Here is a 15,000-nt window from a genome sequence, read left to right on the forward strand (position 1 = left end):
CTGCCCATTGTGTTGGATTTTCAATGCGACCCTCTTCTTCCACTCTTCACACACTGATAGCAACACCACAGGAGAAATGCCAGCACAGGCTTCCAGTATCCACAGTTTCAGGTGCTGCACATCTTGTATCTTCACACCATAGACAATTGCCTTCAGATGACCCCAAAGATTAAAGTCTAAGGGGGTCAGATCGGGAGACCTTGGAGGACATTCAACTGGCCCACGACAACCAATCCACTTCTCAGGAAACTGTTCATCTTGGAATGCTCGGACCTGACACCCATAATGTGGTGGTCCACCATCTTGCTGGAAAAACTCAGGGAACAGTGCATAAAGAGGGAAACACATCATCATGCAGCAATCTCAAATATCCAGTGGCCTTGAGGTTTCTATTGATGAAGAATGGCCACACTATCTGTGTTGTCTATGCTGTGAAGATACAAGATGTGCAGCACCTGAAACTACGGATACTGGAAGCCTGTGCTGGCATTTCTCCTGCGGTGTGTGAAGAGTGGGAGAAGAAGGATATATATATATATATATATATATATATATATATATATATATATATATATATATATATATAAAGGGTGTCACGATCCTCCAAATCCTCGATTCGATTACATTTTCGATTCTAAAGGCACGATTCGATTTTCGATTATGAATAATTAATTAATTAATGACCAATTAATTATTTGTAGCCTACCGTTTAAACTACCTGACCTGCGTGGTCTTTGTTTTACCCATAAACAAATCATACAGTAAATGAATAAAGGCAAGATACACACATAATTACCACCTGTCAATCTCTTTTTCTGCGGGACTCGTGAATAGGCAGTGATCTGTGTCGTTATAATGGTGTCGGTAAAAAAAGACGCACAACCAACAGGAACCAGCCAACAGTATCTGAGGTGTTCGCTAAAATGACTAAGTACAAGTGAGTGAAAGATTGAAGCAGTCCTCTGACTGCCTGGACCTGCTGTCTCGAGCGCATGGCTGTGTGTGCGTCTGTGTCTGTGTGGTCACGTGATGTGCATTTTCAGAGGTAGAGAGGAAAGAGGGCTGCTCAGAAATGCTACACGCCGCTGTGGACGTCAAATCGTTGTCGTTCTAAAATGCCATTTAAAAACAAAGACAGTGTAAACAGAATCTGAGTGTGTGTACTGTGTGTACTTTTCGCCAGCGGATTTGCAATGGGGGCGGGCAAAGGATCGCGATGCCGGTGTTGTCTATCGGACGAACCGTACGTAATACGTACATAGCAGAGCTTGCAAAACTGTGTTTTTTTTTTCGACAACACGAACGTTGTCAACATAACTCACTGGAAATCCAAAATGCTTCCACAGCGGTGACTTCATTGAAAGAGGAGAGGGTTTAAGCTCTGTCGACGGGTCTCCTGCTTCTGCAGTTTAACAAGCACTTCAACAAGCCTGTTTTTTTTCCCGCTTGGCAAGCCAAGCTGACGTGACATGGGGGCGTGGCAGCATCGACGATTCTATTCTTTGATTCGCTAATCGAAATTGAGCATAAATTAATAATCGAAATCGTGACACCCCTAATATATATATATATATATATATATATATATATATATATATATATTTGGTTTTGTTCTCCCTCGCTCGTTAGCGTGAACAAGGCGGGTCAGGCAAACAAATACTGAATATAACCAAGAGTAGTCTGGTTCAGGCTAAAACCTGGTGGGAGAGGGATTAAAAAATGAGTCCCATGCAGATCTCTACATCAGGGCGTCCCGAGTTCGAATCCTGGCTCAAGTACATTTACCATCCCCATACACCCCCCTTCCACCCCTCTAACTTATCTTCCTGTCTCATCACTGTCCTATCTAATAAAGGCAAATAGGCCAAAATTAAATCTTAAAAAAAAAAGTTTATCCTACTCAGTTGTGTGTGCGCATATGTTTATATGTGCATTTTTAAAATGAATGCACATCTTAGCATTTCCATTAAGCGGTATCCCAGAATGTGCATAAAAATAGGAAGATGGAAACACAGAGAGAGAGAGAGAGAGAGAGAGAGAGAGAGAGACTCCTGCTGTCTGTCTGTGGATGTCTCTCATCCAGCCATATGGCAGCACACACAAACAGCATTATATAATCCAGATCCACTGTTCTCACCCCAAAAAACATCCTCCATATGCACATCTCCACCGTAATCCATCAGGCGGAGCTTTTAAGTGCACTCGACGAGCGTCTGGCCTAAAGTGTATCACATGGCATCAGCAGAGCTTTTTATATTCAGCCTGTTTTATTGCTTCTAATGGTTTGTCTTCCTCCAGTGTGTGTGTGTGTATGTGTGTGTGTGTGTGCATTGTTTCATAATGTCGTGTGTTTTTTGTGTTTTAAAGCCACTTCCTCTCGACGGTTGTGGCTGCGAGCTGTTTTCTCTCTCAGTGAACACTTTCAGTCCCAGCATGCACTCTGAGCTTCACCTCTGTTCAACCTGGATAATCTGCACACCTCCTAATTAGACTAATTAAACACACACCGGTCAGAGATCATCATTCATTAAACAGAATACACTGTTGGCGTATTTTGTGACTCGTGTTTTTATTGTATTTTTGTATATTTCTGCTTATGAAGTGCATTATGGGAATTTGATGTTTCTTCCTACAACTTTTAAAGAGCACCTATTATGGGTTTTTGAAGATGAGCTTCTGTGCAGTGTGTAACACAGCTCTAAGTGAATGAAAACATCCAGCTGAGGGTTAAATCTGAAAGTGTACCGTGACAGAGCGGGCCTCAGCTCGCTCTGGTGGGGCAAACTGGGTTCGGGGGACCACAAAAATGATGGCGTACTTTACAGCACTCCAGAGCACAGTGTTTGTTTACAGTGCTGGCAGGTGAAAAGCAGAGCACAAGGCCAGAATCTGCAGGATTCTCAGTGAAACTCCATTTGTTTGTATGTTTTTCCCCAGCTCTCATCATCAGCCTACATTTCCCAAAGTTCCCTGTCGGAGGCGGGGCGGCGTCAGTGGTCGGAGCCTCCATCGCCGCTGCCCGGTCAGAAGCCCCTGCAGACGCTGCAGCAGTGGGAGCAGTACTGCGATCCTGCAACCGGACGCTGCTACTACATCAACACCGACACCAAAGAGCGCTCCTGGAAGCCCCCACGGCGAGCCCGACAGACCAACCACAGCCAACAGGTGAGATAAACACTGACAGAAAATCACTGAATGCCAATCAACCAATCACAGAGTGCCAATCACTGACACTCACTGACAGCCAATCACTGACAGCCAATTGACCAATCACAGAGTGCCAATCACTGACACTCACTGACAGCCAATCACTGACAGCCAATCGACCAATCACAGAGTGCCAATCACTGACACTCACTGACAGCCAATCACTGACAGCCAATCAACCAATCACAGAGTGCCAATCAATGGCAATCACTGACAGCCAATCAACCAATCACGGAGGGCCAATCAATGACAATCACTGACCGCCAATCAACCAATCACAGAGTACCAATCCATGACAATCACTGACAGCCAATTAACCAATCACAGAGTGCCAATCAATGACAATCACTGACAGCCAATCAACCAATCACAGAGTACCAATCAATGTCAATCACTGACAGCCAATCACTGACAGCCAATCAACCAATCACAGAGTACCAATCAATGACAATCACTGACAGCCAATCACTGACAGCCAATCAACCAATCAGAGTACCAATCAATGTCAATCACTGACAGCCAATCAACCAATCACAGAGTGCCAATCACTGACAGCCAATCACTGACAGCCAATCTACCAATCACAGAGTGCCAATTACTGACACTCACTGACAGCCAATCACTGACAGCCAATCAACCAATCAGAGTACCAATCAATGTCAATCACTGACAGCCAATCACTGACAGCCAATCAACCAATCACAGAGTGCCAATCACTGACAGCCAATCACTGACAGCCAATCGACCAATCACAGAGTGCCTATTACTGACACTCACTGACAGCCAATCACTGACAGCCAATCAACCAATCACAGAGTGCCAATCAAAGACAATCACTGACAGCCAATCAACCAATCACAGAGTACCAATCAATGACAATCACTGACAGCCAATCACTGACAGCCAATCAACCAATCACAGAGTGCCAATCAATGACAATCACTGACAGCCAATCAACCAATCACAGAGTACCAATCAATGACAATCACTGACAGCCAATTAACCAATCACAGAGTTCCAATCAATGACAATCACTGACAGCCAATCACTGACAGCCAATCAACCAATCACAGAGTGCCAATCAATGTCAATCACTGACAGCCAATCACTGACAGCCAATCAACCAATCACCGAGTGCCAATCAATGACAAACACTGACAGCCAATCAACCAATCACAGAGTGCCAATCACTGACAGCCAATCACTGACAGCCAATCGACCAATCACAGAGTGCCAATTACTGACACTCACTGACAGCCAATCACTGACAGCCAATCAATCAATCACAGAGTGCCAATCACTGACAGCCAATCAACCAATCACAGAGTGCCAATCAATGTCAATCACTGACAGCCAATCAACCAATCACAGAGTGCCAATCACTGACAGCCAATCACTGACAGCCAATCTACCAATCACAGAGTGCCAATTACTGACACTCACTGACAGCCAATCACTGACAGCCAATCAACCAATCAGAGTACCAATCAATGTCAATCACTGACAGCCAATCACTGACAGCCAATCAACCAATCACAGAGTGCCAATCACTGACAGCCAATCACTGACAGCCAATCGACCAATCACAGAGTGCCTATTACTGACACTCACTGACAGCCAATCACTGACAGCCAATCAACCAATCACAGAGTGCCAATCAATGACAATCACTGACAGCCAATCAACCAATCACAGAGTACCAATCAATGACAATCACTGACAGCCAATTAACCAATCACAGAGTTCCAATCAATGACAATCACTGACAGCCAATCAACCAATCACAGAGTGCCAATCACTGACAGCCAATCACTGACAGCCAATCAACCCATCACAGAGTGCCAATCAATGTCAATCACTGACAGCCAATCACTGACAGCCAATCAACCAATCACCGAGTGCCAATCAATGACAAACACTGACAGCCAATCAACCAATCACAGAGTGCCAATCACTGACAGCCAATCACTGACAGCCAATCGACCAATCACAGAGTGCCAATTACTGACACTCACTGACAGCCAATCACTGACAGCCAATCAATCAATCACAGAGTGCCAGTCACTGACAGCCAATCACTGACAGCCAATCAACCAATCACAGAGTGCCAATCAATGTCAATCACTGACAGCCAATCACTGACAGCCAATCAACCAATCACCGAGTGCCAATCAATGTCAATCACTGACAGCCAATCACTGACAGCCAATCAACCAATCACCGAGTGCCAATCAATGACAAACACTGACAGCCAATCACTGACAGCCAATCAATCACAGAGTGCCAATCACTGGCAATCACTGACAGCCAATCACTGACAGCCAATCAACCAATCACAGAGTGCCAATCACTGGCAATCACTGACAGCCAATCACTGACTGTCATTCAACCGATCACAGAGTGCCAATCAATGACAATCACTGACAGCCAATCACTGACTGCCAGTTAACCAATCACAGAGTGCCAATCAATGACAATCACTGACAGCCAATCAACCAATCACAGAGTACCAATCAATGACAATCACTGACAGACAGGCAATTACAGACTGCGATGCACAGACTGCCAATCACAACCAGTCAACCAATCACAGACTGTCAGTAACAGACAGCTATTCAACCAATTGCAGACAATTAATCACAGTCTGCCAATCATATAGAGACAATCAACCAATCACAGACAACCAATATCAACCAACAGTCTCTCGTGTGTTTGTAGGTCAATGCAGTGCATGCTGGGACGGTTCAGCGGGACATCAGACTCCTGTCACTGCCCTTACAAAGCACAGGAAGCAGCTCGATGCACAGGGTACACATTTACAGATCATAACTCTGTGTGTGTGTGTGAGTGTATGTGTGTGTACCTTGCATTCCTTACTTTGTGAGGACCAATTTTTTTGATTTTATTTTAAATCAAATGTTGAAAATGTAAAAATGTGGATTCTGGCAGCACGGTGGCCTCACAGCAGTATGGTCGCTGGTTCGAGTCTGGGCTGAATTTGTTGGATGTTTCTCTGTGGAGTTTGCATGTTCTCCCATGTTGACGTGGGTTTCCTCCGGGTGCTCTGGTTTCCCCTACAGTCCAAACACATGCGGGATTTGATGAACTAAATTGGCTGTAGTGTATGATTCCGTGTGTGTTATGTGTATGGGTGTTTCCTAGTACTGGGTTGCAGCTGGAAGGGCATCTGCTGCGTAAAACATATGCTGGAATAGTCGGCGGTTCATTCTGCTGTGGCGACCCCTGATGAATAAAGGGACGAAGCCGAAGGAAAATGAATGAATGAATGAAAATGTGGATTGTTTCCTGTGATGCCTGTGTTTAGGAGTGCAGGGCTCGAAATTGCGACTATTTTGGTCACATATGCGCCCGAAATTTTATCTATGCGACCTCAAAATATATTTGGGAGCATGTGTGCGAGTGCATTAAAATTGTTGTGTGCGACCAGTTTTTACTGCAAAATGTTCAGCACATGCACTGATTCGGGAGACATTCAGGCAGAATGCATCTCTGCACTTGAAACGCAGCACTCAGGACTGGTTTAAAACAGTTGTCATGTCAACTTGCTGCTGTAAACAAAGCCAAGTCCGTAATGCTTGCCCCACCTTCGCGCTCTTCTTATTGGCCCACCACTGCTCTAGCACTGAAATATCAGCTGTCAATCACTCAGTCAATGCATTCTGGCTTGGGATGACAGAGAGAGCTACTACCACGAAAAACTAAAGCGCTGAAGATGAGAATGAAGATAACACTGACAGATTTAGTTTTAGAAACCATCTAAAGTTACAAATAATGACACATCTTACTAGTGACCATGTGCTGAATGTTAATCCACCATCTACACTTTTCCGAGAGTGGATAAAACACTTCTGTTGGCTTCAAGTCCACTATGAAAAGTCTGTGGGATGGAGTTTTCAGGTAACTGTTTGCCACATCGAGAGCTTCACACACAGAGCTTCTGTTTAATCCTTCATATAATCGCCAGATGCTGTCCGCCGTGCAAGTGGCAGATATATGTCAAATTGAACACCACGTACATCATCGCAAACGGGCTTACACTGAGTAAACTAACATCGCTACTCATAAAGACCGGTATTGCTATTAACATGACGTATGCATATAATAAGGTACAGTATATGTCAAAAGCATCAGTGCAATATCAGACAGCACCCGTGAGAACAGCACAGTTATATCATTAACAGATTCATTCATGTCCAGCAGTGTGTGCAGGGCCAGTGAGCGCTCCGTTTATCTTTTGGTCACTCAGTTATGTTATAAAAATCTATTTTCTTGTAGTAACGGTGCTTATAATTGCTGTGTGTGACTAAATTTTGGCTGACGCGCCTACATTTTTAAAGTGAGGAGCACCGGTGCTACCAAGCAAAAAGGTTAATTTCAACCCTGGAGTAGAGAGAATATGCAATCTGTACAGTATAAAAATCATTACGTCTATGGGAACAAGTGTGTGTGTGTGTATATGTGTGTGTGTGTGTATATGTGTGTGTGTGTGTGTGTGTAAGAAATAGATCAGCAGGAGATGCAGCACTGCTCAGTGTTTGACTATAGAATGTCCATTACTGCCCGTTCAGCTGAGATTAATAAGAACAAGAACATTAGAAACCCCAACACACTCGCTCGTGCTTGAACAGATTGTTTAGCCTCAACACACACACACACACACACACACATTCTGGATTGGCCGGTGCAGGAGAATCTGCTCATGTCACGGATTAGAAAAGGAAACACGGCCAAATGAAAAAGGGGATTAGGCTTACTGACGCTTATTCTTATTCGTTTATTTATTTATTTGTCTAAATTCATTTAGTGGGTCTCTAAAACAGATTTCAGATTCCTTTAATATGATCATTTCAGGATGTGAAGGAACATTACACTTTTTTAAATAATTTAGTTTGTTTTCTTTTGTTATTGTTATTACACCCTGTGATTAAAAACAGATTAAAATTAAAACAGGATTTAAGGGAATAGCGGAAAAAGAAAAGAAAGAAAGACACCGATAATGCAGTCTGGTGTATGTAGCACAGTGCTCATTCAGTAAAGGCACAGCTGAACAAGTGCTTTTAAAAGCCTTTTTTTGATTAAGCTGATTCCAGCAGCAGGGGGCGCAGTAGCTGAAGGTGGATTCACCTTGCTTTGACTGAACCAGGGTGTGCCGGCGTCTTAAAAATTCTTGAATTTCAATCATTCATTCATTTTCCTTCAGCTTAGTTCTTTTATTCATCAGGGGATGAATGAACCGCCAACTCTTCCAGTATATGTTTGACACAGCAGATGCACTTCCAGCTGCAACCCAGTACAGGGAAACACCCATACACACTCATTCATTCACACACACACACACACAATCATACACTACAGCCCATTTAGTTAATCAATTCCCCTATAGCGCATGTGTTTGGACTGAAACCGGAGCACCCGGAGGAAACTCACGCCAACACAGGGAGAACATGCAAACTCCACACAGAAATGCCAACTGACCCAGCTGAGGCTCGAACCAGTGACCTTCTTGCTGTAAGGCAAGGGTGTCTACACTCTGTCCTGGAGGGCCGGTGTCCTGCAAAGTTTAGTTCCAACCACAATCAGACACACCTGGGCTAGCTAATCAAGCTCTTACCAGGCTTTCTAGAAACATCCATGCAGGTGTGTTGAAGCAAGTTGGAGCTAAAATCTGCAGGACACCAGCCCTCCAGGACCAAGTTTGGACACCCCCTGCTGTAAGGTGACAGTGCTAACCACTGAGCCACTGTGTTGCTGTCCTTAATTAAAAGAAAAACTAAATTTTAGGCCTTAAAAAGTCTTAAATTCACTAAAATTGTCTTGTTGGGCTTAAATCATTTTAATCAGGTCTTAATTTTCCAATCAGGCCAACACTCATCCAGTCAGCCACAATACATCTCAATAAAACCTTTATCAAAAGTACAGTTTAATAACTCAAGTTTTTAAAGTCAATCAGAGTTTGCTTGTTTTGACCCATAATTTAAAATATGTGGCTAAGTAATAACAAAATCAGATTGTTTTTGGAGGGGACCAGTTAGAAATGCTTAGTGTTTAACGCTGCAGAAGTCTGAAATTGTATTCATAATGGTCCTGGAAAGGTCTTAAACAGTCTTAAATCTGAAACCTGCAGAAACCCTGTGAACTCTATTCCATCCTAATCATCCGAGTGATGTGCTAGCTTTATATTTAGTGAGCATATTAACAATAATAATAATAACACTGACCAACAATGATGATAGTGTTAAAAGCTGAGCTGAAGTCAACAAACAAGATCCTCACATTGGTCCCAGGGGCCTCATGTATCAACGCAAAGTTTTTGTGCGTACGCCAGATTTCACAATCACGTTTAGATTTTCTAGCGATGAAATTAACGTGAGTGTGCGTTGGTCCCATAGACTGTAAAATATATGGAGGTAGTGTCTGTGACGTCACCCATAGGTTTCTAAAGAGCACAAAAGAAGCCACAAGTAGGCGCGGCCAACCGTCGCCATTTTGTTCGTGCGTCATCTCACCCACGGCGGGAGACCAAACAAGGGCAAAGAGGCGGAGAGTGGGCGGAGCTACAGACACCTGCTGGCATTTAGCTTGGACCTGGTTCAGACACACTTTACTTTGGGAGAAACGCTTAATACTTTATCACCTGCGACTCGTTTGTGTTCTGTTGTCTTTTAAAAGTGTTTAGTCTTTTAAAAACACTGCTGTAATACACTGAGCCACTAAACATTGTTCTTATGACGTTTTTCAACAGGAGGAAAACGCAAATTACTTCCAAACACTTCAGATATAGTCTGTGTTAGTTACTGTGAGACTATTGATGAAATCCAGCATAACACTGTATGACAACACTTCAGATGACTGATCTAGAGCCTACAGCTAATCAATTCGTCAGATTCTGGAGTGCTTTACAGCTCTAAATATAAACGATAAATGATCTTAAATAAAACAAATACATGTATGGAGATGGTATATAAGTATAGAACTTTACTCACATGGGAAACGGAGGCCATGTGAATGGTTTGTGAGCACAATTAAGTGCACTCAGCATGCCATATCATCTGATAATTGTAGGAAACAAGTCCAAAAGGCAACTGACTGTGTAAAGCCACATAAAACAACACAAAATACGATAAATATGCCGAGTTCAGTGGCTAATCTGCAGGATTCAGCTGAGGTGACGTGACGGCGGAGAAGAAACTCGATACAGAGGAACATAAAATCCTCACTGCCAACTAGCGTTTCAGAAGTGTTAATGCAGACCAACAGAGACAGCGCAGAAGTATAAATGCACAGCTGTGCGCGTTGCATGTGTAACATATCTACTTTCACTCAATGACATCGAGACGACACCAAGAGCTGCTTTCCTCCACTTTATTTAGTCCTGGAGAAGACAATTTAACACAAACACGTTGTCTTCTGGCTGTCCTGCACATCCGACCCCTATTTACACAAAATAACAGAGTTTTCGCACTGAGAAACGAAGCAACATGAAGACAAAATGGCAATCTGCCATGCTGTTAGCACTTTTGTTAATCTCTAGAAAATATAGTATGTATGTAATATAATACAAAGGCTGTTTCTCAATATGCGTTTTTCAGTAGTCTTGCGTCCTCGTGTTCTCGTGCAGCGTCATCATCAGCTGCCTAAGTTCAGTTCCAATACTCAAGACCGCAAGTACGGAGGACGCGTGAAACTTCCCGGATGTGATCTTGATATCGAGGACGCACTGATGCAGAGTTGAGCACCGAACTCGCTCTGGAAGTCCCAGAAGTCATTGCGACTGGAGATGGGAAGCGCAGCATTTTATTTAGATTTATTATTAAAGTTCAGAGATATGACTTATTTACCTCAGGAGTTTCCCTAAATGAAACGGTGAAAGTAAACATTAATGAACATCTTAATAAAGGAATAAACACATTAAGGGTGTTTGTTTGCTGAAATTCGTATTAAAATTAGTTTTATTTATATAGTGCAGGGTATATTTCTATTGCTTTTGTGCAAAGTATATATTTTGAAGAGGGGGGAAACAATAAATCGTTGTATGAATGCTGTAATGTTTAAATAATTTCCATTTAAAATGCATAAAGGTCACGTGACCATCAGGAAGAACGCAGCATCTCATTTCTCACAGGACGCGTTCTCTGCCCTCGCGATCTCCTGAGTTCGTTCTTCGCAAGTCCGTTCTCTGCGTTCTTGGAATTGAGAAACAGCCATAATATTGTCACATCTGTCAGTGACCACCTGAGGGCGCTGTAGTGCATCAGGACTCAGAAGGCACTACAGCATCCCAGAAAGACTACAATTCCATACTAACCACGCGCATACACCGGAACGCATACACTGATCTGTCATCACATCTGTTCTGTGTTACCGTTGATTATCTGGACTATATATTCCATCATTCCACCGTTGTTTGTTATCGCGTCGTTTGTCTTCCTTGTCTTGCTTTCCTGAGCCTTGTCTCTGTTTTAGTTTCTGGTTTTGTCGTTTGTTTGTTACTTTGTATTCTGATCACCTTGTTTGATGCACTGTAAATAAATAATCTGCACTTGGATCCGCACACTTTTTGTTTCTCTGTTTTGATCACGCCTAACGTGACATAATATAATATATAATAAGTAATATAGTTTTCATAAAAATGATAAACACTTGCTTTAGAACGATAGAAATATGAAATACAATCAGGAGCAACGCTCTGCACAACCTACCCTCATCAATACCATAGACTGTAAAATATATGGATGTAGTGTCCGTGACGTCACCCATAGGTTTCTGAAGAGCACAAAAGAAGCCACAAGTAGGCGCGGCCAACCGTCGCCATTTTGGTCACGCGTCATCACACCCACGACGGGATACCAAACAAGGGCAAAGAGGCGGAGAGTGAGCGAAGCTACAGACACCTGCTAGCATTTAGCTTGGACCTGGTTCAGACACACTTTACTTTGGGAGAAATGCTTAATACTTTATCACCTGTGACTCGTTTGTGTTCTGACCACTTGTGCTTGGTTGTACACTATATCAATAAAGTGTTTAGACTTTTAAAAACACTGCTGTAACACATTGAGCCACTAAACATTGTTCTTATGACGTTTTTCAACAGGAGGAAAACGCGAATTACTTCCAAACACTTCAGATATAGTCTGTATTAGTTAATGTAAGACTATTGATGAAATCCAGCATAACACTGTATGACAACGCTTCAGATGACTGATCTAGAGCCTGCAGCTAATCAATCTGACAGATTCTGGAGTGCATTACAGCTCTAAATATAAACGATAAAGGATCTTAAATAAAACAAATACATGTATAGAGATGGTATATAAGTATAGAACTTTACTCACATGGGAAACGGAGGCCACGTGAATGGTTTGTGAGCACAATTAAGTTCACTCAGCATGCCATGCCATCTAATAATTGTAGGAAACAAGTCCAAAAGGCAGTCGACTGTGTAAAGCCACATAAAAACACACAGAAATACGATAAATATGCGAGTTCAGTGGCTAATCTGCAGGATTCAGCTGAGGTGACGTGACGGCGACCAGTGAGACCTAGCTGTCACTCAAGTGGCCACTCCCTTAATTATGCAAACTAAATATAACTTAATATAAAGGAAACGGATGAGTTATAAAAATATTCACCCCCCTCACAGTTGTCATGAAGGGTAATATTACCTGTATGAACCAAAATCTTTGTTTGTGTCAGGCTGTAAACACCTTTTTCTGCTGTAAAGTTGGCCATTCTAACAGTGGGCTCAATTGAAATTTGCTCTGTTTTGGAGCAGGAGCGGCCAGGACTAGCGGAATTTCAGATGAATTGCAGTTTTAGTTACTTCCGTATTGGCTTCCTGAGGGAGAGCGGGAGGTTGCGGCTTGATTAATACACAGCAGCATTGTGAGGGGGGAGGGGAAAAGACGAACTACGGCAACACAAGAGGTACAAAAAGGGGTGATGTGCAGGTTGAACATTGCCATGGTAAATAAATGAAAATGACTCCAAAATGCGTTCTCAAAATGATAAAATTCACAAATATGAAATAAAATCTTTAAATAAATAAAAATCACAATATAATTTGAAAATGTTATAATTTTAACAGAGTGTAATTGAAACTCTGTAACACATGCACCCTGGGTTACGCCGGTCACTTGACGCAGAAGTATAAACCAGGCTTTAAAGTCATGTCTCGTCTTCAGTTTCGGGCTCAGGCACACTTTGCACTCACACTACAAGCGTACCGCACCAAAGCCCAAGTGAACCGCACTCAGGCACACCTCTTCCAACCGGGCCAGGACCAGCCAACTGAACTGCACCTGAGCCCAATTCAGCGCCCTAAGAAAGTGTCTAGTGCAAATGTACAACTTGGTACCAAGAAGTGTCTGATAAAGTGTCAGAGACATAAAAGAGTGTGTTTTCTACAGGTGGTTTGTCAAGCCCACTCACCAGTGTAAGACACACTCAGAAATGCACAGTATTTTTCTCGAGATGTGGAGTGTTTGCAAGAACGTGTCTGGTGCGAATATATAAAACCTTGTGCAAGTCTCTGAGAGATGAAAGAGTGTGTTTTCTACAGGTGTATCTAAGCTTGTTCCTCATGCTGTGTGGTACAGTATAATGAACAGTAGCTGGCTGATCAGGTCACTAATATGCTTCTTCACACACGTGTGACTTTCACACCCTTCACAACACAACTTCCTGATTAACACAAACGGTTGCAGTGAGAAATAAAGCGTGATGCAGCGTCTTCCTCCTGCGAGGGGGAAGTCAAGCGCTTATAGACTGCCAGAGCAGTGTGTCGTGTGTGTGTGTGTGTGTGTGTGTGGGACTTCATGAAGACACCATTAAACCCGAATGATCATCTGACGGACACTGCAGATCTGCTGAGCTGTAAGTCCAGCGAGATGTTTTGAGTTTACATCTGACAGTGCTGATATTGAGGGAATATCAGTGTACTGCTGTATTTAATCTCTCTGTATGGCTTTATGATGAGGATGTGTTAGTTAATACATTAGGAGTCAGCTAACATTAACAAGCTGAATAACAGCCCATGTTCACTATTAGATCATGTATTAATATGTATATTTAGTTAGTGTTGATGAAGATGAATGTCTGACAGATGTGATGTGTGCTGTTGATGTTGACTGGTGTATGAACTAATGCATCGTCATTGTAAAGTGATAGTAATGTTTGTTTATTAGGGTATTAGGATGTGAAGTTTGTTGTACTGAATGAGTGTGTCGTGTGTTGTGTGTGTGTGTCTGTACTGAGAGGTTTAGTGATGTCTCTTCTGCTCTTTCTGCTTCATTTCTCTGAGATTCAGCTGAATATTAAACGGCTGGTTTCACTATGACTCTATCTGCTATTGTTTGGAGTGTGTGTGTGTGTGTGTGTGTGTGTGTGTGGTTGTGTGTGAGTCAGTGTGTGTGTGAGAGAGAGAGTGTTTGTGTGTGTGGATAAATAAGGCCCAATCCCAATTTTATTTTCGTACCCCTTCCCCCTCCCCTTGGCCCTTGAAACAGAGTGTGAAGGGAAAGGGCTTCAAAATGTACCTGTTACAGCGAATTCCTTGCTGATTTCGCTGTCCCCAGCAGGTAATGTTCTTAGACGTGCGACACTTGCTTGAATTTCCATCCATTTTTATTTTTGCTTCCAAAACAAAATAAAATAAATTAAATACATTACTATATTACAAATTCAGGGCTCCGCCATAAGAATTGGGTCAGCACTGCTGCAACTGCACGCATCATCATATATCATCACGATCTCTTTCTTCATATGAGATCAGAT

The 15,000-nt window shown here is 42.7% G+C and overlaps 1 protein-coding gene and 1 long non-coding RNA gene across 11 annotated transcripts in view; one reads left to right on the forward strand and one right to left on the reverse strand.

Annotated features, from left to right (window-relative positions):
• arhgap9 (Rho GTPase activating protein 9) overlaps positions 1-15,000 on the forward strand; it is a 99,964-nt gene that overhangs the window by 29,890 nt on the left and 55,074 nt on the right. For 8 of the 10 annotated variants that reach the window (XR_015494313.2, XM_087258183.2, XM_087258177.2 and 5 more), the window contains exons 4-5: positions 2,938-3,165; positions 5,926-6,015. Coding sequence is in view for 7 of the 10 variants with exons in the window: in XM_087258183.2 (XP_087114309.1) it covers positions 2,938-3,165; positions 5,926-6,015 (318 nt within the window). In the remaining 3 variants the exon portion in view is untranslated. Of the gene's footprint in view, positions 1-2,937; positions 3,166-5,925; positions 6,016-13,963; positions 14,101-15,000 lie in introns of those variants that run through there. The other 2 variants (XM_087258185.1, XM_087258186.1) reach the window with 2 other exon arrangements.
• Positions 9,045-15,000, reverse strand: part of LOC147843715 (uncharacterized) — a 7,261-nt gene continuing 1,305 nt past the window's right edge. Inside the window, exons 1-3 of the long non-coding RNA XR_015494406.1 lie at positions 13,100-15,000; positions 10,094-11,945; positions 9,045-9,618 (exon numbers count right to left, since the gene is read on the reverse strand). The exon at positions 13,100-15,000 is cut by the window's right edge and continues 1,305 nt beyond it. This is a non-coding gene — a long non-coding RNA (uncharacterized LOC147843715). The remainder of the gene's footprint in view (positions 9,619-10,093; positions 11,946-13,099) is intronic.

Source organism: Danio rerio, chromosome 6 (assembly GCF_052040795.2).
Source record: "Danio rerio strain M-AB ecotype USA chromosome 6, GRCz13ab, whole genome shotgun sequence".
Taxonomy (NCBI): domain Eukaryota; kingdom Metazoa; phylum Chordata; class Actinopteri; order Cypriniformes; family Danionidae; genus Danio; species Danio rerio.